Source organism: Phyllobates terribilis, unplaced genomic scaffold (assembly GCF_046119375.1).
Source record: "Phyllobates terribilis strain yellow unplaced genomic scaffold, ASM4611937v1 Scaffold_11__3_contigs__length_659146591, whole genome shotgun sequence".
Lineage (NCBI taxonomy): Eukaryota > Metazoa > Chordata > Amphibia > Anura > Dendrobatidae > Phyllobates > Phyllobates terribilis.
The window spans coordinates 578,944,397-578,969,862 of NW_027362771.1; the positions used below are offsets into that span (position 1 = coordinate 578,944,397).

General features: G+C 45.3%; 1 protein-coding gene across 1 annotated transcript; it reads right to left on the minus strand.

The window, feature by feature from the left end:
• Positions 1-1,679: 1,679 nt before the first annotated feature.
• Positions 1,680-22,437, minus strand: LOC141165350 (beta-1,3-galactosyltransferase 2-like). Its single transcript, XM_073650946.1, has 2 exons — positions 22,270-22,437; positions 1,680-3,815 (listed from the first exon to the last, which is right to left on the minus strand). The coding sequence occupies exon 2, from the start codon at positions 3,765-3,767 to the stop codon at positions 2,733-2,735; it is 1,035 nt and encodes a 344-aa protein (XP_073507047.1). The 5' UTR covers positions 3,768-3,815; positions 22,270-22,437; the 3' UTR covers positions 1,680-2,732.
• Positions 22,438-25,466: the final 3,029 nt, after the last annotated feature.

Genomic DNA, 25,466 nt, shown 5'->3' on the forward strand with positions numbered 1-25,466 from the left:
GGTAGGGACAACTGAACGCTCCTCTGGGACAAGGACGTGGTTGATGATGGTAGTGGTTGCAAGTGTGGAATGACAGGTGCAGGGTGGGAGGCATATCCTCCTGCACCATAGATGGGGGATTGGCGTTCACGCACAACAGCGCAACAGGCAGTGGTGGCACCCGCAGACACTGTTTCTGGACCCTGGCATTTGGCCCAACTAGTCAGGTGCTTTGCTGTCATGGGCCTGGTGGTGGTCAGGCAAATAGTTTTGCTGCCCCTGCTGATGCTGGTCTTGCAGATGCTACAAATGGCACTCGGGTGCGTCGGCTGGTAAAACAGGAAGGGTTTCCATTTAAATGTCCATGTGGGTTTATTGCTGCTTCATAACCAGCCATAAGCAAAAGGAAAAATAAAAAGCCTTCAGGGTAGGCAAAACAAAGTAAAGAGTTCTTTGGACAAAGTCTCTTGCTATCCAATCCTGGTCACACAGACTGGATAGCATCTAGTACACTGGCTCAGTCTGAATATACCACACAGGAGGTCTTCTCCCTCCACACGCAGACCATGTATCAAACAATGTCGACCATTTTTCAGGTTTTCTTATTGGTTCTACAGTATGCAGACATGCACGCATACATATATCTGGACACATACATACATAGACATAAAAAATATACACAGACATATACACAGACATACATAGATATACACAATTCTAAATACTCACACGCAGCCATACACACATATTTAGGGTGTTTTTACTTCTGAGTATCTGGGAAGCTAGCAACAAAGCTCATGTTTTGACATCTTGCCCCCTGGCCCAGCTCTTCCCTGGTCTTAGTGATAAGGAGTCTTATTTTGTGTGTGGAAATTCTTTTCAACGTTGCTGGAGGACCAAACTATTGCATTGTTTAGGCTTTGCTGTCGTAAAACAAGTCAGGTACATCCTGGCACACATCGATTAGGAACTACATCACTCCATCATCAGAAAATAAAATGGCATGGGTGGAAAGCAAACTGACCAGTATAATGAGCAGAGCTAAAACTGTCCTTCTTCATCTCCTCATGATTATCTTTTTGGTAACACTGCATTGTCATTGTCATCAGCCCCATCATCATCCTCACTTACTAATTTATGTATACTTCATTCTCTAAATCCATTGCAAGATCAGTTCTCCTTTTGTGAACTCAATAAACATGTGTTCAGTCAGAAAATTACTTGGAAATTATGCCCCCGTATATCCAAGTTCACCATTATTGTACTACCTTTTGCAAAAGAATTGAATGTGCTCATGCTTAACTGAAGATACCAAGCCACCATTATTTCTTGTGATAAAAAGCCATTGCTGTCAGGTTTGAACAATAGCTGCAAAATTTTTTAACAACAAAATTTATAGTGTTATGTTTATCAATTTTTTCAATACAACATACAACAGGTGAAATTCAATTTTATTGTGATGCATCTGGGTTGAATTTTCCCAGTAATACCCTGATCAGGACTGTGAGAAAGGCCAAAAGTCTTTAAAATTATCAAACCAAAATTATGCACTTTTTTCTCATTATGAGATAATACTTTTTACCATCTTTTGGATGAGCGTGAAGCTCATATGCATATTAGCTTAAGAGCATTATTGCCTTTATAGCACAGACACAGTTGCTCATCACACACAGTATATAACTATTTTGATGAATCATGCATATATTTATCTGATGGTATTGCAGCACACCTTTTTATTCTGTTCTTTTTGAATATTGCTCTATATAGGATATATTCTAGTTTTTAAAGACTTATATTACTTGTTCAGCCAATTTGATTAACCCTCAACTAGTGAGGTGGGGTTTGCCACACCCCTCGGAATTTTTGTTCGGCTGCCATTCATTGAAAAATGCTAGTATGAGGATACGTGTCTCACTAGCTTCCATCCATTTGTGGGTGTCAAAAATTTGTTATACTCATGTGTAATCAATCGCCAATAAGAAAACGATTAAAACAAATGTGATCTTTGCATTTTCTGTAAAAATAAGAGATTTCTAAACACTGGGGTATAGGAAACCCCACATCACCAGTTGCGTGACAAAAACCCCACCTCACCAGTTGAGGGTTAATATGATATTAACATGGCAAGAAATAAATTAGTTTCATCAGTGATATATGTATGTTTTTATCACACTATGTCACTTTACCAGGTACACCACTATTTTAGACAGCTAAATAATTTTTTTCCTCTACTTGGTCTGAAAAAAAAATACCCTTACTGAGTACCACATTTTTAATCTTGATTTCTTTTAGTGTTTCTTAAAGCACTAAAGTTGCCATTTGAAATGACTTTAGTTTTGTGCCATGTCTGTGATCTGCTTTTCTTCAACAACATTAAACAACTGAATGAACATCCTCCGAGCCCGGAGATACCATAATTTTTGCCAGGGGTTGTATAACCTTCTCCTGCTGCTATCCCTAACACTGAGTGAAGGAAAGGGCACAGCAGAGAGAGCTTACACATTCAGGAGCTTGCCTAATATATATTATGAGCAACAGGAAAGCCAGATATGTGAAGTAGTTACACTGCAGCAGCAAAATGATAGTTTTTTTTTTAAATAATTTATTTGTAAAGTTGCTTTCCTTTATATGTAGACAAATCAAATAGAAATAATAAAAATCAATGCAAAACGTCCATTGTTTTTTTAAATATCTGAGTTGCCTCTTCATCATGAGTAATTCTCGAGAAATATGTTTTTTTCTATAGCCCATTCTTAGTTTCCACTTTCTTCGCACTTCTGAGATTTCTTAGCCAAAAAGTCTGCCCATGTATTCCGTAGCACTTCTCCACCATAATCGTGTATTGTGATAAGTTTCCTAAATTTACAGTAGTCATAATCTAACCTGTAAGAGTTAAATAAACCTCTAGGGGGTTCACTAGGTGGAATGTGGATCTCATACAAACAAATTCCCACAAAAGCATCTTCCATGGGGATGACCCTAATTTCTTGGGCCACATCATAGATTTTTTTTGCCATATCAGCTGAGAAGACATATCCAGAACCTTTGCAATAGGGTGGGTAGGTATCATTTGGATAGACTTCCTTAGGTACATACCACTTATAAGACTTGGTCCTGAAAGGGCCAGTATTCTTAGCAATATCTCCAGTGAAGAAATTGGTACGCACGGGTAAGTCTGGATAAAGAAAATTATGAATCAGGTAGTCTACATTAAGAAACATGTCACAGTCTATCTTGATGACATAGCTGGCAGAAGGACAGAATTTGATCACCCACTCCATACCCATTAAGGTTTTCAAGGTCAAATTGTAATAGGTGTCCATGAAGTCTTGTTGGACGATGTCCCCAAAGATCCTACTTTCCTCCTCTAACATATCCTGGACTCGCCCTGAAACAGTCTGAGATAGACCCACCAGAAAAATCCTGACCACCTCAACATCATAAATACTTTCATTACCCCATGTTTCTCGGATTGTATGTCTAGACTTCATGTCCTGGGGGTTTACAAGGACCATTAAGACAAGGAAAGGCTTCTGGTTCTTGCACTTGTCTGGCTGGTTAATGAGGAACTGGTATGGATATGGGTATGGAGGGGCCAGTGGGTGCTTGAATGCCGGGTAAGTCAAATTATTCACAGGCTTTTTTCTCTCCTGTAATTTTTCGGATTCTTGAGTCCATTTTTGGCCTATTTTTATTTTGCCTTCATGGCAGACAAAGTACCCAAACATGAACATAAGGATCCCAAAATATAAAGTTAAGAATTTCTGGAAGTGAATTCGGATATTCATGTTGTCCTCCAAAGATCAAAATCAAATATCACCAAGATTCCAAGTGTTCTATAAAAATGAGAGAAAATGAAAAAACAAATTATAGAAAAACTTTGACAGTAAATTTCACAAGCCTATATATACAGCCCAAGCATGTACATTTAATGATGAGCAGTGGTCATATATGCCAGGCCCAAAGAGAAAAGCCTGACTTTAAGTTGCAGAGCCCAAATACAAAATCTGTAAAGTTTTCAAAACAGCCTCTTCATCTTAAGACGTTCTCTATACTATTTATGTGAATTTACAAAAATATGTTGTCCTCTCAAGTCCATTTTTATTTTGTATGAAAATGTTCCTATTTTCTTAGCTCTTCTGAGATTTCTCAGCCAACAAGTCTGACCACATTTTCCCTATCTCTTATCCATCATAATGGAACACTTTCCTAAATTTCCAAGGGTCATAATCAACGCTGTTATCGCTAAATGTACCTCCTAGGGCAACCTCCTAGGGCAACCATGAGAGCCACATTCAGTTCGAAGAGATGGTCGCGAGTCACATTCAGCTCCCCTCTGTTGGTGACCTCTGTAAAGTAGGTGGACTATGGAACTGTTTTGTAAGTATTAGTATTATGTTAAAGTGGTCAGTATTTTTCTGGTGGGTCTACCCTAGATTGCTTCTGACTAAACCAAGGATTTGTTAGCGTAGGAAGGTGTGACCTATGATGTGATATAATAAGACTTCATGGAGGCCTATTACAATTTAATCTTAAAAATCTTAATGGGTATATAATGCTCACCAGATTCTTTCTTCTGCCAGTTATATCATTTTCTATAGAACAAGTTTTTGATTAAAAAACCTTATTAAAAAAAATCTGGTTTAACAACCTTAATTCAGATGCATGCTTCCCTTGTAAGCCACTAATTATAGGGAGGTCAAGCTACTAAATGTCTACTATTTTCATTGGAACTGGGAAGTCTCACTGGACCAAGACTAACTAATAGTGTTGATCGAGCACTGAAATGCTCGGGTGCTCGAAGCTCGGGCCGAGCTCGCCGTGATACTCGGGTGCTCGATCCGAGCAACAAGCCCAATGTTAGTCTATGGGAGACCCGAGCATTTTTGCGGCGGTACCCCTGGCAGTCTTTTAAAAGCCTAACAAGTGCCCAAAACGATAGTGACAGTGCTCAAATGACATGGGGACAGCATGGGGATCGCCACAGGAAGCATTTCTGACCCCCAGGTCACTGCTGTCAACAACGTGGTCAGAGGTATTAAGCCACTTTTACGGGCTCACAATAAAACGTTTAAAAACGAAACTGAAACTTTTTTCCTGTGAAATATGTTAAGGAATTTCTTTTCCAGGGTAAAGACTTGTGTATAAGGTAAAATAAATAACCAAAAACAAAAATACTCATCCACACCTTGGGCTATGTTCACAAGTAGCATTTTTTATGCGTTTTTGCACTTTTGTATTGCTTTCAACTGTGACAAATGCATTCACCGGGAAATGTCATTTTAACATTTTACAATCTTATCTGGCCATGTGCTGTGTGACACATGCATAAAGTGCTGAAAAGACATGGGGACAGCATGGGGAAGACCCCTGGAAGCATCTCTGACACCCAGGTCACTGTCTAAAAGTGTGCCCATCATAAGTGATCCTTGCCGCATCAGAAGATGCAGACTTGCAACTATCCCTTGTGCAAGTTCTAGTCCCAGGGCAGTGTTCAATTGTACCTCCTCCATTCCTTGCAATACAAGCGCAAGTATGCAGCCTGCCACCCACCCACCCCCAGGCTGCAATACTATACTGCTTGCTTGCACTTGAAATTGGGCCTTTTAGGCATGTGGAGGCGGAATCTGGACACCACGTCATGGCTGCGTTGGCGGCCTGGAATCCATACTCAGTCCCCAGCCGCCCGGCGGCCGGGTGTCCATGCTCGGTCCCCAGCCGCCTGGGAGCAGCCGGGTGTCCATAAACGGTCCCCAGCTGCCCCTATTTCTCCTTGGAACATCCCCCCACACACTTTTCTTAGCCCGGCCTGCTTTAGGGCAGCATTGGACGAGCCCACCAGAGAACTAGACTCCTCCGGTGGGCCCTGGCTTCTCCATCAGGGGAGTTGAGAGTGCCAAGGTGAGGAGCATGATGATGATGACAGAAGTTAGCATCTGCTTTGTTTTCTTTTAATGCAAGTGTAAGTGTGAAGCATGCCACCCACCCACCCCCAGACTGCAATGCCATACTGCTAGCTTGCACTTGAAATGGGGCCTTTTAGTTTGGAGGAGGCCGAAGCTGGCCACTACCTCATGGCTGCTTCGGTAGCGAGGTATCCATACTCAGTCCCCAGCCGCCCCTATTTGTCCTGGTGTGCATTATACATAAGATTAAGCGCGTATACCAAAACATTACCTGTGCCCTCCCCAGGGCATTTAGTGGGAAGGAGAGTCTATTCCGCTGTAGTGTGTGCATGCCAAACCCCTGTTCATGGTACATGCGAAGATGCCTCCCACCCTGCACCTGTCGTTGCAGAATTGCAACTATCCCCGTTCAAGTCCTTGTCCCAGGGCAGTGTTCAATTGTACCTCTCCCATTCCTTGCAATGCAAGCGCAAGTATGCTGCCTGCCACCCACCCACCCCCAGGCTGCAATACCATACTGCTTGCACTTTAAATTGGGCCTTTTAGGCATGTGGAGGCGGAATCTGGCCACCACGCCATGGCTGCGTCGGCAGCCTGGTATCCATACTCAGTCCCCAGCCGCCCGGTGGCCGGATGTCCCCGCTTGCTCCCCAGCCTCCAGGGGGCGGCCAGGTGTCCATACTCCGTCCCCAGCCACCCCTATTTGTCCCGGTAACCTTTCCCACACTTTTCTTAGCCTGGCCTGCTTTAGGGCAGCATTGGCCGAGCCCACAAGGCAACCAAACTCCTCCGGTGGGCCCTGGCTTCTCCATCAGGGGAGTTGAGAGTGCCAAGGTGAGGAGCATGATGAGGATGATAGAAGTTAGCATCTGCTTTGTTTTGTTGGAATGCAAGCGCATGTATGAAGTAGCGGCTAGGCCTGAGGTGGTCAGCATTTTGGCGCATATCCTACCTCCTCCGAGGATTGCTGGATGTTTTCCTGCTACTATCCAAGTTCTATGACTCCCGTTAAAACAAAGCTTCAGGTGATAAATGATGGATGAGGTAGTGGCAAAGGAGAAAGAGCAGGAGGAACAGGGACCATTCACATCAATATCAGGCCAGTCAACCAGATATGTCTTGTAGGATATGTTTCTGTAACAAAAGGAGCGGTTCGGCTACACAGTTAGAGGGCATACAGTGAGTGCAATGCCTACCAAAAATTTCGAGGCACTCCAATGCCCCTTGGAAATAACATGGAGGTCAGAGGGCCTTAACTAAACCTTTTTTTCCATTTATATCAACTGGGTCTCCTGTGCACTGTTGGCCTAAGCAGTGAATGGAAGGCATTCCAAAAATTATGAGGAACTGCAATGCCCCTTACAAGAGCCATGCAGTACAGCATATTACAAACATAAGTCCCATTATTGGGGAGTGGGTCTCCCATAGTATTTGCTTATGCCTTCCAAGCAAAAGGTTCCAAAAATTAGGACGGAGCAACTTGCAATGCCCCTTACAAGAACCATGCAGTACAGCATATTACAAACATAAGTCCCATTATTGGGGAGTGGGTCTCCCATCGGATTTGCTTATGCCTACCAAGCAAAAGCTTCCAAAAATTAGGATGGAGCAACTTGCAATGCCCCTTACAAGAGCCATGCAGTACAGCATATTACAAGCATAAGTCCCATTATTGGGGAGTGGGTCTCCCATAGTATTTGCTTATGCCTTCCAAGCAAAAGCTTCCAAAAATTAGGACGGAGCAACTTACAATGCCCCTTACAAGAACCATGCAGTACAGCATATTACAAACATAAGTCCCATTATTGGGGAGTGGGTCTCCCATAGGATTTGCTTATGCCTTCCAAGCAAAAGCTTCCAAAAATTAGGACGGAGCAACTTACAATGCCTCTTACAAGAGCCATGCCGTACAGCATATTACAAACATAAGTCCCATTATTGGGGAGTGGGTCTCCCATAGGATTTGCTTATGCCTTCCAAGCAAAAGCTGACAAAAATAAGGACGGAGGAACTTGCAATGCTGGCACCCTGGTGGTATAGTGGTGGTGGAGGCTGAGGATAAGGAGAAGAACATAAAACAGCCGAAATGAGGAAGCGTATACCCATGTGTGGGTGTGAAGCGGTGCATGTGAATACACCTCCCGAAATAACACAGTGGATTTGACTTTATGTTACTCTGCTGTCATTTGGTGGTGATGAGAAGTCTGGCCCAATCCAGCCCTTGTTCATTTTGATAAGGGTCAGCTTGTCAGCCTTGTCAGTTGACAGGCGAGTGCGCTTATCAGTTATAATTCCCCCAGCGGCACTAAAAACACGCTCCGATAACATGCTAGCGGCAGGGCAGGCCAGGACCTCCAAGGCTTACAGAGCGAGTTCATTCCAAGTGTCCAGCTTGGATACCCAATAATTAAAAGGCACAGAGGAATCACGGAGGACGCTGGTACGGTCGGCAAGGTACTCCCTCACCATCTTTTGAAACTTTCCACTCCTTGTGAGAGTACGGCGCGCCTCAGGGCCTGTAAGCTTGGCGGGTGTCAGAAATCTGTCCCAGAACGTTGACAGTGTTCCCCTGCCTCTGCTGGATTGGAGTTGCATCTCTCTCGCCTGTACACTTGGTAAGTCAACGAACTGTGTCCTCTGCCGCTAGCGTGTTCAGATGGGAATTTTTTTAAGAGTTCTGCAGCAAGGGCCTTCTGGTACTGCCCCATTTTTGTAGACCTCTCCACCTCAGGAATAAGAGAGTGAAAGTTTTCCTTGTAGCGGGCTTCTAATAGTGTCACCAACCAGTAATGACTGTCACCCAACATTTTGACAACGCGAGGGTCACGGTTAAGGCAGCGTAACATAAAGTCAGCCATGCGTGCCAGACTAGTAACGGGCAAGATTTCCGTGTCCTCACCAAGATGACGACTGACCATGCTCTCCTCCTCCTGCTCCTCCTCCCCCCTGTCCTCAGGCCACCCACGCTGAACCGACTGTATGACACTTGTACAGGTACTTCCGTCTACAGTGCATGATAGCAGCTCCTGTTCTTCATCCTCCTCCTCCCTCTCCTCCTTTCCCTCATTGTCCCCCAATGCACGTTGGGATGAGATGAGGCTGGGCTGTGTGTAATCGCTCACTACGGCTTCTTGATCCATCTCATCATACTCTGGCTGCAATGCCTCCTCTTTAATTCTCTGCAGAGAGCGTTGCAAAAGACAGACAAGTGGGATGCTGACACTAATGTCATCTTGGTGGCCTCCTCAAAAGTTTGTCAGGATGGTACATATGTCAGACATCCAGGTCCACTCCTGAGTACTTATGTGTGGAGTCCGACCTGAATATCGACGGCCTTGTTGCATCTGGTACTCCACAGCTGCTCTCTTCTGCTCACAAATCCTCTGCAACATGTGGAGGGTAGAGTTCCAACGTGTGGGGACATCACACACCAGTCGGTGTCCTGGAAGCTGCAAACGCTGCTGCAACACAGCAAGGGCGGCAGAAGCTGTAGCCGACTTGCGAAAATGAGCTGACAGGCAGTGTACTTTCACGAGAAGATCTGGCAACTTGGGGTACGATTTAAGAAACCGCTGAACCACGAGGTTAAGCACATGAGCCAGGCATGGTACGTGTGTGATCTCACCTCGCCTCAGAGCCGCCACCAGGTTACGGCCATTGTCACACACGACCGTGGCGGGATGTAGGTTCAGCGGTCTCAGCCACAGATCTGCCTGCTCTTTCACAGCTGTCCACAACTCACAAGCAGTGTGAGGTTTATCACCTAAGCTTATGAGTTTCAGCACAGCCTGTTGCCGCTTGGCAGTACTGCAGTGCTTCCAGCTTGTAACTGATGTGGTGATATCTGAGATGGAGGCTGAACATGAGGAGGAGGATGATGCGCAGGAGCTATACACTGTGGGGGCAACTATGACTGACATAGGGCCCGCAATCCTCGGTGTGGGGAGGACGTGTTCCATCCCAAGGTCCGACTGTGTCCCGGCTTCCACTATGTTTACCCAGTGTGCCGTCAGAGAGATGTAACGTCCCTGGCCAGTGCGGGGATGGCACACCGGGCAAAATAGTGTCGGCTGAGGACCGAGTACCGAGGGACTGCCACCGCCATAAGATTGCGGAAGGATTCCGCCTCCACCAGCCTAAAAGGCAGCATTTCCAATGCAAGCAGCCGTTAAATGTGCGAATTTAGGACTGTGGCCTGTGGGGCGTTTGCTGCGAATTTCTGCTTTCGTTCAAAGGTCTGGCATGTGGACAATTGAACGCTGCGGGACGTGGACGTTGATGCTGTTTCTTGAGAAACTGCCATAACAAGTGAAGACTGAGAGGAGGGAGCATCTTTACATGCAGTATGGACAGGCGATTGCCTTGCACACACAACAGGGGGTTCTATTGCACGCACAACAGTGGAAGAAGCAGTGGTGACACCCACACACACTGTTCGTGGACCCTGGGTTTCGCCCCACAAAGTCGGGTGCTTTGCTGCCATGTGCCTGATCATGCTGGTGGTGGTCAGGCTGGTAGTTTTGTCACCCCTGCTGATGCTGGCATGGCAGGTGGAACATATGGCCTTTTTGGGGTTATCAGCAGAGTCTTTAAAAAATTCCAGACTCTGGAAGACCTACCGCTTTTACTGGCAACGTCCCTCGTGTTGGTGTTACGGGGAGCGATTGCCCTCCTTTTGTCTGCGGCCACCACACAGCTTCTTCCTGCCTGTTGGGGTACTGCCTCCCTCCCCCTGTGTGCTGCTGGCCTCACTCTGCATGTCCTCCTTCCACGTTGGGTCAGTTACTAGATCATCCACCACCTCCTCCTCTTCCACTTGCGCACCACGATGCTCCTCCTCACTACCTGGCAATTGTGTCTCGTCATCGTCCACCTCTTGTGACAAATTGCCAGCGTCGACTTCCTGTGGCCGTGGCTGTTCAAATATTTGGGCATCGCTACATGGGATCTCCTCTTCCACCACTTCAAGCGTATCAGGCAAGGGGCACAAATATGGAAATGGACCAGTGAACAGCTCTTCAGAGTGTCCAGGTGTGGGATCAATTTCTGTCTGACGACACTTGGCATGGTGGGAGGAAGGAGCATCAGGGTGAGGAAGAGTATGCGGTCGAGACTCACGGCTACTAAGAGTTGACCGTTTGGAAGACAGACCAGAGGTGGTGGTGCCCAGGTAACTGGAAGTATTATCTGCTATCTAATTAATAACCTGTTCACACTGATCAGTTCTCAATACTGGTGTTGTTCTGTGCTTCCCTAGTAATTCGGTCAAGAAGTGGGAGCGAGAAGATGTGGCTGTTGGTTGTGGCACATTTTCACCTTGGCCACGGCCCCGTCCTCTGCACGAACCATCACCAAAACGTCCACTTCCACGTCCCTTGCCACGCGCCTTGCCCATTGTAAAGGAAGTAAAATAGCTTACACTTGCACTATCAATGGAAAAAGGGTAATAAAAAGTAGATTAGAACCGTGGAAGAGGAAAACCACAGTTCTATTTCTCTGGCCTACACCCGACTCTTTTAAACAATCTGAACAATCAGGGAGAAACTATTACTGTTTTTCTTTACGTAAAAAATACCAAAACCTGAATAATAGAGATTTTATACTGTGGGATGGCAAAACCACAGTGGGATTTGTCGGGCCTACACCAGACTATTTTCAACAGTTATATTTTTGTGTCACAACAGTCAGGATACACTACTGTTTTTCTTTATGGAAAATATACCAAAACCTGAATAATAGAGATTTTTTACCATGGGATGGCAAAACCACAGTTATTGTTTACTGGGGTAAACCAGACTTTTTTAAATAGATATAATTGCGGCTGAACAGTGAGCGACACACTGAAACTGTTTTTTTTTTAGATACAAATGGCCCAAAAGTGGATAATACAGAGGTCTGAACCGTGGAAGTGAAAAACAACACTTCTGTTTCTCTAGTCTACACCTGACTATTTTCAACAGATATATTTGTGTCTGAAAAATCAGAGACACGCTTTTTTTTGTGGGGGGGGGGGGAGACCAAAAGGTTAATAAGATGGGTATTTGTACAGTGTGAAGGAGGAAAAAAAAAAGAGGATTTAGATGAAAAAAAAAGGATTTTTCCTGTCCCCTGAGACCTGGAGCTAAGTCCAGCAATTTCAGCAACAGGAGCAGCACACAGGACTGTAATGCAGCGTTTGCTGGAATAACCACTGCGTCTCCTATACAGCCTGTCTGCCTGATATCTGGGATGGATATTAGTCCTGAGAAGGACTGTTTGCTTGATCTGGCAGCCTTTACATACCCTACACTAACTATTTCTCGGTTTATATCTCTCCCTAAATCAGCAGCGCTGTCCCTACACTGTCTGATCCGGAGCGACTGTGTCCAAGCCCGGTTTTAAATACTCGAGGTGACGCTGTGCGGCCAGCCAATCACTGTAATGCCCACAACCAACATGGCTGCGGCATTACAGTGACTGGCTGGCAATCCCTGCTCTGTAAAGAGCGCCAAACATGCAGGGCGGAGACCCGAGCTCCAACACGAGTAACCCGGAAATGCTCGGTGCTCGCCGAACATCCCGAGTAGCGTGATGCTTGGGCGAGTACCGAGCAGTGTCGAGCATGTTCCCTCAACACTACTTACTAATCTAACTAATAAATTAGAGCTCCAACTGAAGGACGCTTTTACATTACATCAATGTCTAATTAGACACTGGAGATGCCCATATAAATATTCTAAAAATGTTATTATTTGTACAGTGTTATTTTTACAACTCTTCATTTTATACCTTCTTTTACCATATTTTCCATAAAGTGGTATTCAGGGCCGGCTCCAGGTTTTTCTGGGCCCCGGGCGAAAGAGCTCAGTGGGTCCCTTTAACACATACCACGATTCATGATGCACAGATACCGCAGAGAAATCTAGATATAGTACAATGCAAAGATTTCACTTCCTACATTACATGAGCGATATCTATTGTAAATTCCACAATAGCTCAGAAACCAGCGAATCGCTCCACACAGTATACAGTACTGGCCCCCATAAAATGCTCCATACGGAATACTGGCCCCTATAAAATGCTCCATACGGAATACTGGTCCCCATATAATGCTCCATATGGAATACTGGCCCCCATATAATGCTCCATACAGAATACTGGCCCCCATATAACACTCCATACGGAATACTGGCCCCCATATAACGCTCCATATGGAATGCTGGCCTCCATATAATGCTCCATACAGAATACTGGCCCCCATATAACTCTCCATACGGAATACTGGCCCCCATATAACGCTCCATACAGAATACTGGCCCCCATAAAACGCTCCGTACAGGATACTGGCCCCCATATAACGCTCCATACAGGATACTGGCCCCATATAATGCTCCATGCAGGCTGTTCCCCCGGCATAATGCCCTATGCAGGCTGTTCCCTCCTTATAATGCCCCATGCAGGATGTTCCCCCCCTTATCATGCCCCATGCAGGATGTCACACCCCCCTCTTTATAATGCCCCATGCAGGATTTCACCCCCCTCTTTATAATGCCCCATGCAGGATGTCACCCCCCCTCTTTATAATGCCCCAAGCAGGATGTCACACCCCCTCTTTATAATGCCCCATGCAGATGTCACCGCCCCTCTTTATAATGCCCCATGCAGGATGTCACCCCCCATATTATGCCCCATTCAGGATGTCACCCCCCCTCTTTATAATGCCCCATGCAGGATATCACCCACCCATATGCCCCATGCAGGAAGTCAAACCCCCTCTTTATAATGCCCCATGCAGGATATCACCCCCCTCTTTATAATGCCCCATGCAGGATGTCACACCCCCCTCTTTATAATGCCCCATGCAGGATGTCACCCCCCCTCTTTATAATTCCCCATGCAGGATGTCACCTCCCCCTCTTTATAATGCCCCATGTAGGATGTCACACCCCCTCTTTATAATGCCCCATGCAGGATGTCACCCCTCTCTTTATAATGTCCCATGCAGGATGTCACCCCCCCATATTATGCCCCATTCAGGATGTCACCCCCCCTCTTTATAATTCCCCATGCAGGATGTCACCTCCCCCTCTTTATAATGCCCCATGTAGGATGTCACACCCCCTCTTTATAATGCCCCATGCAGGATGTCACCCCCCTCTTTATAATGTCCCATGCAGGATGTCACCCCCCCAATATTATGCCCCATGCAGGATGTCACCCCCCCCCTCCATTATAATTTCCGTGCCTCCATACATTAAAAGAAAAAAAAAGTCAAATACTCACCTCACTCCTCCTCACCTGCTGCCGCTGCTCAGGTCCGGACTCCAGCGTCGCCGGCCTCATCCCGCTCTGCGCTGCCTGTGATGGCTCAGGTGAGGGCGCAGTGGAAAGATGTCAACGCACCCTCTGACCTGAGACATCACAGGGAGAAGGGAGGACAGCGGATGTGCGGAGGCACGGGGAGAGGTAAGTATCCGTCTGCCGGGCCCTGAGCAAGTGGGGGGGAAGGGCGGGCGCTGGTACCGCTCTCCTCCGCCCACAGCCCGGCGGGGTGCCCGACCACGAGTGGGCCACCCGCCTGCTCAGGACCCCGGCACTTGCCTGGGTGTGCCGGGTGATGGCGCCGGCCCTGGTGGTATTACACATACGTCAATGATGCTTTACTTATTTTTCCATAAAGAGACACATCATCCGACGGCTTATCACAGAGAAAACAATGCAATCAGCAGTCCGAAATCATACACTTCTTATTGACATCTCTCCCAACCTTCAGTCAGCCGGGGCCCCCATACACATCAAACCGTCATCCGAACCCAACGAGTTCTGCTTTCATTAGTCTAATGTGTATGGAAGCCTTTAACAATAACCTTTATTTGTGCCATATATACCGTATATCACAAAAGTGAGTACACCCCTCACATTTTTGTAAATATTTTATTATATCTTTTCATGGGACAACACTGAAGATATGAGACTTTGATACAATGTGATCAGCAATGCGGTTTGAGAGATAACATGCATAAGCATGTCCGATCCACATTAAAACAGCAGCCATAGAGTGTCCGGGAACCTTCCCACACTTTTCTTAGTCAGGACTGCTTCACGTCAGTGTTGGACGGTCCCACCAGAGAATCCTCTGGTGTGCCTTAGCTTCTACTTCAGGAGAGTTCATGATAGTGCTAACTTTGCAGCTGCTATGGGGCTCTTGAGGGGAGAGAAAGGTGAGCCCTCAGAATCAAATCCTCTGGTGGGCACAATGTTTTCCAACCTGAAACAGCTTCTCAGTGGGAGTTGTATTTCACCACAGATATATTCTTTAGCTCAGTGAAAGGACTGGCATAGAGGGAAACCGTATCTACTCCTGCTGTCATTTCTCCGTCACCAGGTTCCGCCCATTGTCACACACGACCATGCCTGGCTGTATGTTCAGCGGTGAGAGCCATGGATCAGGCTGCTGTGTTACAGCTTTCAACAACTCTGCAGCGCAGGGCGGTTTGTCACCTAAGCATTAAGCATGTTATCTTCAGCATAGCCTGTTACCGCTTGGCCAAGGCAGTGCTGCAGTGCTGTTAGCTTGTGACTGATGTGGTCATTTCGGAGATGGAGGAGGAGGTGCAGGAGCTGAACAATGTGATTACATTGAGGTTAAATTGGCGATGCTGTTTTTTATACTGAAGAAAGATCCTATTGTTTTGTTTTTTTTTACGTTATTATTTAAGACAAATGCATTCACCGGGAAATGTCATTTTAACATTTTACAACCTTATCTGGCAATGTAGTGTGTGACACATCATCAGACACATCCTGTTTTATTTATGATGGAGGGACTCTGAAAGTCAAAAAGCCTATTTTTATAGGGCCATCAGACGGCCCTTACTATTCTTAAAAGGCCAGCAGTCGGCCCTCGCTATTGTTAGAGAGCTATCAGCCGGCTATACTTTGTTGTTCCCATTATTAACAAGTGTGTCTCCTATACTGTTATTGCGTATGCAGTGACTGCAAGGGCTGCCAAAATTTTGGAAAAATCCCACTAAGAATTTAAAGACACATAGAGTAGGGCCACAGTAACGACAAATTCCCATTAGAAAGGAGAGAGTCTGCTATATAGTTATAGGGTATGCAGTGAGTCCAACGGCTGACCAAATTTAGGAAAAACCCCACTAAGAATTTAAAGACACATAGAGTAGGGTCACAGTACCCAGTACGACATGTTCCCATTAGAAAGGAGAGGGTCTGCTATACAGTTATAGGGTATGCAGTGAGTCCAACGGCTGACCAATTTTAGAAAAAACCCCACTAAGAATTTAAAGACACAGAGAGCAGGGCCCCAGTAACAAGTAGGACTTGTTCCCATTAGAAAGAAGAGGGTCTGCTATACAGTTATAGGGTATGCAGTGAGTCCAACGGCAGACCAATTTTAGAAAAAACCCCACTAAGAATTTAAAGACACATAGAGCAGGGCCACAGTAACAAGTACAACATGTTCCCATTAGAAATGAGAGGGTCTGCTATACAGTTATAGGCTATGCAGTGAGTCCAACGGCTGACTATTTTAGGAAAAGCCCCATTAAGAATTTAAAGACACATAGAGCAGGGCCACAGTAACAAGTTGGACATGTTCCCATTAGAAAGGAGAGGGTCTGCTATACAGTTATAGGGTATGCAATGAGTCCAACGTCTGACCAATTTTAGGAAAAACCCCACTAAGAATTTAAAGACACATAGAGCAGGGCCACAGAAATGACAAATTCCTATTAGAAAGGAGAGAGTCTGCTATACAGTTATAACGTATGCAGTGAGTCCAACGGCTGACCAATTTTAGGAAAAACCCCACTAAGATTTTAAAGACACATAGAGCAGGGCCACAGTAACGGCAAATTCTCATTAGAAAGGATAGGGTCTCCCATAGTTTTGGCCTATGCAGTGAATGCAAGGGCTGCCAAAAATTGGGGGGCACTCCAATGCCCCTTGGAAGAGACTTAGAGGGCCTCATAAAAAAATGTTCCCATTAGAAAGGTGCGGGTCTCCTATACTTGGAATGCCCATGCACTAAGTGTATGGGCTGACAAACATTTACCCTTGGGGGATATACATGAACATACTGTATACGTATATATATATTTTTTACGGGCATCATAAACACTGTTTCAAAAAATTATGTGAGTTTTGCATCACGGATCACGGTCACCCTGATGATATGGTGGTGGAGGATGAGGAGAAGGAGGAGGATAAGAGCAAATAGCCAAAATCAGAAAGCGTATACCCATGTGTGGGTGTGAAGAGATGCAAGGGAATACACCTCCCAAAAAAAGACACTGGATTTGAGTTTATGCTATGCTGCTATCATTCGGTGGTGTTGAGAAGTCTGGCCCAATCCAGCCCTTGTTCATTTTTATAAGAGTCAGCCTGTCAGCATTTTCAGTTGACAGGCGGATGTGCTTATCAGTTATAATTACACCAGCGGCACTAAAAACCCGCTCTGATAAAACGCTGGCGGTAGGGCAGCCCACGACATCCAAGGCGTAGAGAGCCAGTTCATTCCACGTATTCAGCTTGGATACCCAATAATTAAAAGGCACAGAGGAATCACGGAGGACTTTGGTGCGGTCGGCAAGATACTCTCTCAGCATCTTCCCAAACTTTGCACTCCTTGTGAGAGTACCCCACACCTCAGGGCCTGTGCGATGGGAGGGTCTGAGAAAACTGTCCCAGTACTTTGACAGTGTTCCCCTGCCTCTGCTGGATTGCATTTGTGTCTCTCTCGCCTTTACTCCTTGGTTGTCTAACGAACTGCGACCTCTGCCTCCAGCGTTTTCAGATGTGAATTTTTTTAATAGTTCCGCAACAAGGGCCTTCTGGTACTGCCCCATTTTTGTAGACCTGTCCGCCTCAGGAATAAGAGATATAAAGTTCTCCTTGTAGCGTGGGTCTAGAAGTGTCACCAACCAGTAATGACTGTCACCCAAAATTTTGAGAACGCGAGGGTCATGGGAAAGGCAGACCAACATAAACTCAGTCATGCATGCCAGACTGCTAACAGGCAAGACTTCTGTGTCCTCACCAAGAGGATGACTGACCATGCTCTCCTCCTCCTCCTCTCTGTCCTCTGGCCATCCACGCTGAATAGACGGTATGACAGTTGTGCAGGTAGTACCGTCTACAGCGCATGAAACTAGCTCCTGTTCTTCCTCCTCCTCTTCCTCATTGTCACCCAATCCACGTTGGGATGAGATGAGGCTGGGCAGTGTGTAATCACCCTGTATGGTTCCTTGCTCCATCTCATCGTGCTTCGCCTGCAATGCATCCTCTTTGATTGTGAGCAGAGAGCATTTCAGAAGAAAGAGAAGCGGGATGGTGATGCTAATTATGGTGTCATCGCCGCTCACCATCTTGGTGGAGTCCTCAAAGTTTTGGAGGATGGTACATATGTCTGACATCCATGTCCACTCCTGAGGCCTTATGTGTGGAGTCTGAACTGAATACCGACGGCCTTGTTGATGCTGGTACTCAACAACTGCCCTCTTCTGCTCACAAATCCTTCCCAACATCTGCAGTGTAGAGTTCCAATGCGTGGGGACATCACATACCAGTCTGCGAGCTGGAAGCTGCAAATGCTGCTGAAACATGGCAAGGGCGGTGTAAGCTGTAGCTGATTTTCTAAAATGGGCACACAGGCGGCGTACTTTAACAAGCAGATCCGGCAGCTCCGGGTAGGATTTGAGAAACCGCTGAACCACGAGGTTAGGCACATGGGCCAGGCATGGTACGTGTGTGAGCTCGCCTCGCCTCAGAGCCGCCACCAGGTTCCGGCCAATGTCACACACGACCATGCCTGGCTGTAGGTTCAGCGGTGTGAGCCACAGATCTGTCTGCTATTTCAGAACTGTCCACAACTCTTCAGCATTGTGCGTTTTGTCACCTAAGCATATTAGCTTCTGCACAGCCGGTTGTCACTTGGCTGAGGCAGTGCTGCAGTGCTTCCAGCTTGCGACTGATGTGGTCATTTCGGAGATTGAGACTGAAGAGAAGGAGGCTGAGGAGGATGAGGTGCAGGATCTGTAGACTGTGGGGGCAACCCTGAATGACCCAGGGTCCGCAATCCTCGGAGTCGGGAGGACGTGTTCTGTCCCAAGGTCTGACTTGGTCCCGGCTTCCACTATGTTAACCCAGTGTGCTGTCAGCGAGATGTACCGTCCCTGCCCACAAGCACTTGTCCACGTGTTTGTGGCTAGGTGGACTTTCCCAGAAACTGCGTTGTTGAGGGCACGGCTAATGTTGTGGGACACTTGCTTGTGTAATGTGGGGACGGCACACCAGGAAAAATAGTGGTGGCTGGGGACTGAGTACCGAGGGACGGCCACCGCCATCAGGTTGCGGAAAGCTTCTGTCTCCATGAGCCTAAAAGGCAACATTTCGAGCGCAAGCAGTCACTTAATGTGTGAATTTAGTAGTGTGGCCTGTGGGGCGTTGGCTGCGTATTTGCGCTTGCGTTCCAAGGACTGGGGTAGGGACAACTGAACGCTGCGCTGGGATAAGGACGTGGACGTGCTTGCTGATGCTGCTACTTGAGAGTGTGCAACGACAGGTGCAGGGTGGGAGGCATCTTTGCATGTCCCATGGACAGTGGATTGGCTTGCACGCACAACAGCAGAGGAAGCAGTGGTACCACCCGCAGACACTGTTCCTGGACCCTGGGGTTCGACCCACTTAGTCTAGTGCTTTGATGCCATGTGCCTGATCATGCTGGTGGTGGTCAGGCTGGTAGTTTTGCTACCCCTGCTGATGCTGGCCTGACAGGTGGTGCAAATGGCCTTGTTGGGGTTATCAGCAGAGTCTTTAAAAAACAACCAGACTTGGGAAGACCCAACAGTTCTACTGGCATCTTCCGTCGTGTTGATGTTACGGGGAATGGTTGCCTGCCTTCTTTCTGTGGCCACCACACTGCTTCTTCCTGCCTGTTGTGGTGCTACGCCTTCCTCCCCTTTTGATGCTGTCCTCGCTCTGTATGTCTCCTTGCCAGGTTGGGTCAGTTACTATATCATCCACCACCTCATCTTCCACTTCTGCACCCTCGTCCTCCTCCTGACTTTCTGGCAATTGTCGCATCATCGTCCACTTCTTGTGACAGTTTCCCACCGTCGTCTTCATGTGACCGTAGCTGATCAAATATTTGGGCATCGCTACATGCAATCTCCTCTTGCTCCGCTTCAAGTGGACCGGGCGAGAGGCCCGAATCTATAAATGGAAAAGTGAACAGCTCTTCAGAGTGTCCAAATGTGGGATCAGTTGTCTCCGGGCACTCGACATGGTGGGAGGAAGGAGGATCAGGATGAGGAATATACGGTCCAGACTCACGGCTACTGACACTTGACCATGTGGAAGACAGGGTGGTGGTGATGGTGGCTAAGTGACTGGAAGCATTATCTGCTATCCAGCCAATAACCTTTTCACACTGCTCTGTGTTCAATAGTGGTGTTCTTTGGTCCCCTATTAATTGGGACAAGAAGGTCGAGCAAGAAGATGTGGGTGTTTGTTGTGGCACAATTGCAGCTAGCCCACTTCCCTGTCCCTTGCCCCGCGCCTTGTCCATTTTAAATGGAAGACAATATTTTCCACGTTCACTACAAATGACTGGATTTGAACCGCAGTGATATGTGATATGTGTGATGGAAAACCACAGTTTTAAATAGCTGGCCTGTAGGTGACTATTTTTAACAGTGACCTTGTGTCAATAACTTTGCTAACACACTGCAACAAAATTTCAATGGAGGCCAGAAATGGCAGAATTTTCAGCACACTTATATGTGATCCGTGTGACGGACAAACCACAGTTTTAAATAGATGGATTTTTAGCACTGTAATATGGAAAGGATCTGGCTGTATTCTGCAGTGCCAACAAGCAAATGGATTGCTTTTTAAGCAAATAATCAGGATTAAGATCCAAAAATAATTATTCCTGGCCCCTGATACCTGGGTCTATTTCTAGAGATATCTGTAAAAGCACCAACAGCAGACAGAACTGGAATGGACCCTCTTGCTATATGTACTGCAGTCTGCCACATACACTGCCTGCCTGCCTAGCACTGATATCTATGCAGCTGGATTAGTCCTCAGAAGGACTGTTAGTTCAGATGGATATGTGTATAATATATGGTGGTATACCTACACTAACTAAGAAACAAGCAAATCTTTCCCTAGCTCAGCAGCACCTCTCCCTACACTGCTTGATTCCGGAGTGACTTTGACGACCATGGCGGTGCCAGGCCTGATGACGCTGTGCGGCCAGCCAATCACTGTAATGCCACAACCAACATGGCTGTGGCATTACAGTGTGTGGCAGACAATCCCTGAATGTTCATTGTCTCTCTAAAGAGCACCAAACATGCTGGGAGGGGACCCGAGCTCCCGCCGAGCAACCCCGGAAATACTCGGCGAGCGCCCAGCATCTCGAACAGTGAGATGCTCGGGCGAGTACCGAGCAGTAGTGAGAATGCTCGCTCATCACTATGGGTCATGGCTGAGTTTTTCAGCATGACCCGAAATACACAGCCAGGGCAACTAATGAGTGGCTCCGTAAGAAGCATTTCAAGATCCTGGAGTGACCTAGCTAGTCTCCAGACCAAAATCCAAGAGAAAAATCTTTGTCGGAAGCTGAAACTCAATGTTGCCCAGAGACAACCCCAAAACCTCAAAGATCTGGAGAAGATCTGTATGGAGGAGTGGTCCAAAATCCCTGCTGCAGTGTGTGCAAACCTGGTCAAGAACTACAGGAAACGTCTGACCTCTGTATTTGCAAACAAAGGTTTCTATACCAAATATTAAGTTCTGTTTTTCTAATGTATCAGATACTTATTCCATGAAATAAAATGCAATTTAATTATTTAAAAATCATGCAATAATATTTTCTGGATTTTTTTAATGATTCTGTCAATCACAGTTGAAGTGTATCTACGATAAAAATTACAGACCTCTTCATTCTTTGTAGGTGGGAAAACTAGCAAAATCGGCAGTGTATCAAATACTTATTTTCCCCACTTTATCTATCTAGATGAGGCTATTCATGCCTAAATATGACCAAACAATTGCTCAATTCACAAGACAGCCATCTGTAATAGACTTTTGATTGATGGAGCAGATTTGCATTCTTCAGAAATGATTATTTTTAGTACCATAGACATAATATAACAATAAAGAATAGAGATCTACAAATACAACAGCTCAAAACAAGAACTACTCAAATTCAGGAATACAATTTTTAAGATCTGAACTGGAATATCTTACAGCTACTATCAATGTATGGACAGTAATAACGGGTCTATTCTCCCAGTGATAAAGACAAGGTGGTGGTCAGTGTTCATATTTCTCACCACTCCATGATATCATTAGTAGAGACAGTTCTCCTTACTTCAGAGGTCGTCGTTCTGTGTCACTGAGTTTCTTAAAGATGCTTGCTCTTCTCCAATGTTGTCAATCTGTGAGGACTCTTTCAAATCTGCAGATCTGCTCATCACTCGTTTCCAATAAGAAGTGAATGACCATGATGACAGAAGATGAAATGCAGAAAATAATTAAAAAGATAATGGGTGGAACCTGGTGAGAAGATTCTCCACCTTCATTAGTAAAATTTTTAATAATAAAATTCATCACTTTGCATACCTATAATTGCAGATAATTAAAGACTTATGAAAAGAAACCAACTAGTTTTGTCTTTCCAGTTTTATGTATTGCACAATACTGAGTCACAACTGATCAATAAAACATACAGCACAATATCATAAATTCTTTTGATGTCATTAATCAAAATATATTAAAAAGGAAAGCTTTATTACCCTCTTCTAGCCAATGTTTACTGTTGCACTTTTGTTTTTATCTCTCATTCTTCTAAGAGCCATAACTTTTTTTTTCCTTTAAACATTACCAAACTATGATTTTTTTGTTGTATCACAAGTTGAAGCTTTGAATGACCCTATTAATTTTACCATTTTTGTAATGCACTTGATGTAAATATTTTTATGCCAAAAAATGACAAAAGTATTCTCGGAATGATACCTTTGAATTACACATGTAATGCACTTGAATTTTTTTCCTATTTATAAGTTGTTGAAAGCCAACTTGGACAATGTATGTATCATAAGAACACTGAACTCACAATTGAATCCATGAGCTCTGGATAACACCAATGGCCGACATCAAAGAGATAGACCATGAGCTGTAATGTTGTTGGCCCTAAAACCTGTGAGGCATGAAGACAGTTGTGTGTCCTGTGGTGTGGTGCCTTTTGTACTGTTGATAGAGTAAAGAGAGCACCTAGGTGGGGAGATGGACATCTTGTCTGGCCTCTTGGAAGGTACATAACCCATGTGTGGTGTTTTGATTATAAACCATTGTTCTTGATGGACATCTTGTCTCCAACACAAATGGTGTTGAACCTGTCCTCAGACCGCTTGATACAAAGACTTTTTGTCTATAAATAAGGACGCCATCTGCAGGAAGATGAGGACCTTTTCAATCACGTTTGACCCTCTGATCCATTATGAACCTAAGAGCACCACCTTTAGGATAGAGTCAACATCAGCAGTCATGTGCATGTTTCTGGAGAACTCAAAAGACTTTGACCTGATCGGATGGTACCATTATTTGGAGGTGTTACAGGAATGGGCAATGTATGGGCCATGTCTGACTGTGTGACTGATATAAAGGTAGCACACCAAGCTAGTTAGGCATTCTTACAAGATTTCTCCCGTGCATCCCCCCTAATCTGGAATTCTCTACCCCAACATATCAGACTCTCGCCTACCGTGGAAATCTTCAAAAGGAATCTGAAGACTCACCTCTTCCGTCACCTCTTCCGACAAGCCTACAACCTGCAGCAACCCTCGCTCCACCATACCGCTCCATGACCAGCTCTACCCTCACCTACTGTGTTCTCACCCATCCCTTGTAGATTGTGAGCCCTCGCGGCCAGGGTCGTCTCTCCTCCTGTACCAGTCGCCGTCACGTTTTGTTCAAGATTATTGGAATTATTTTTGTATGTGTACCCCTTTCAAATGCAAAGTGCCATGGAATAAATGGCGCTATAATAATAATAATAAATAATAATAATAATTCTTCCCACTTCCCATCTACCACCCTCTCTTATTACCTTTTCCCTTTCATTGTACCCTTGTCCCTTAGTTAGATTTCCCTTATGTATATTATTGTAAATATCGTATTTGTAATAAATCCCCTTTTAAAGATCCAGTAGCTCTTGTTAACAGTAGCTCTTGTTAACCCCTTCATGACCGGGTCCTTTTCCTTTTTTTTGCTCCCCTTCTTCACAGAGCCATAACTATTTTATTTTTTGGTCAATATGGTTATTTGAGGCCTTGTTTTTTCTGGGACGAGTTGTACTTTTGAACGACACCATTGGTTTTACCATATTGTGTACTTGAAAATGGGAAAAAAATCCAAGTGCGATGAAATTATAAAAAACGAGCAATTCCACAGTTATATTATTTCTTACCATGTTCACTAAAAAAATGCTAAAACTGACCTCCCATTATGGTTCTCCAGGTCATTACGAGTTTGTAGATATCAAACATTTTTTATTTAAGTGGGGAAAAAAAATCCAAAGTTTGTTTAAAAAAAAAAAAAAAAAATGGCGACATTTTCCGAGACCGGCATTGTCTCTATTTTTCAGGATCTGGGGCCGGGTGGGGGATAATTTTTTGCGCGCCAAGCTGACGTTTTTATTGATACTATTTTGGGGTAGCTCTGATGTTTTGATCGTCTGTTATTGCATTTTATTGGAATGTAGCCGTGACCAAGAAAACTTAATTCTGGCGTTTTGAATTTTTTTTTCGTTATGCCTTTTACCGATCGGATTAATTATTTTTTTATATTGATAGATCGGGCAATTTTGAACGCTGCGATACCAAATATGTGTATATGTGATTTCTTTTTATTGTTTTATTTTGAATGGGGTGAAAGGGGGGGTGATTTAAACTTTTATATTTTTTAAAATGTTTTAATATTTTTTAAAAAAGTGTAGGAGAAATGGTCACTTGCTATGAGTGCTGACCGCTGGGCAGCAATCATAGCAAAGTGGCAATGACAACCTCAGGGTTCTCCTGCAGACCCCGGGTTGTCATGCCCGTGATCATGTGATGGGGTCGCCGGTCACACGGTTCTGGGAAAAGCGAGAAGCAGAGATTGACAGCGGCATTTAACTAGTTAACAGCCCTGGGTGGATCACGACTCTATCCGCGGCTGTGAGGGGCACATGTCAGCTCTATAGATCAGCTGTCATGTACCTGTAAAAGTGCGGGCTCAGCACTGGAGCCCGCACCAAGGGGAGGGAGCCGACAAGTGTCGTACTATTATGACACATGTCGGAAAGGGGTTAAAATTTGCCATAAAAAGAACCAAAGAACAAAATAAATGCTTGCTCATAGGGTAACTGAATGTAGAGCAATAAAGAGATAATATTGTACAATAACAGAATAAATAATCTCTCCCTACTATTCCCTGTAACAACCTTTCCTAACAGCGGGGGTTGGTACCCTAAAATAATATACGATAGTGGCGCCCCTGCTCGTGAGTCGTCTGTCCCTAGGAATCCGT

Excerpts from the sequence above, each read along its gene's own strand:
- LOC141165350 (XM_073650946.1), bottom strand. The coding sequence starts at position 3,767 with ATGAATATCCGAATTCACTTCCAGAAATTCTTAACTTTATATTTTGGG.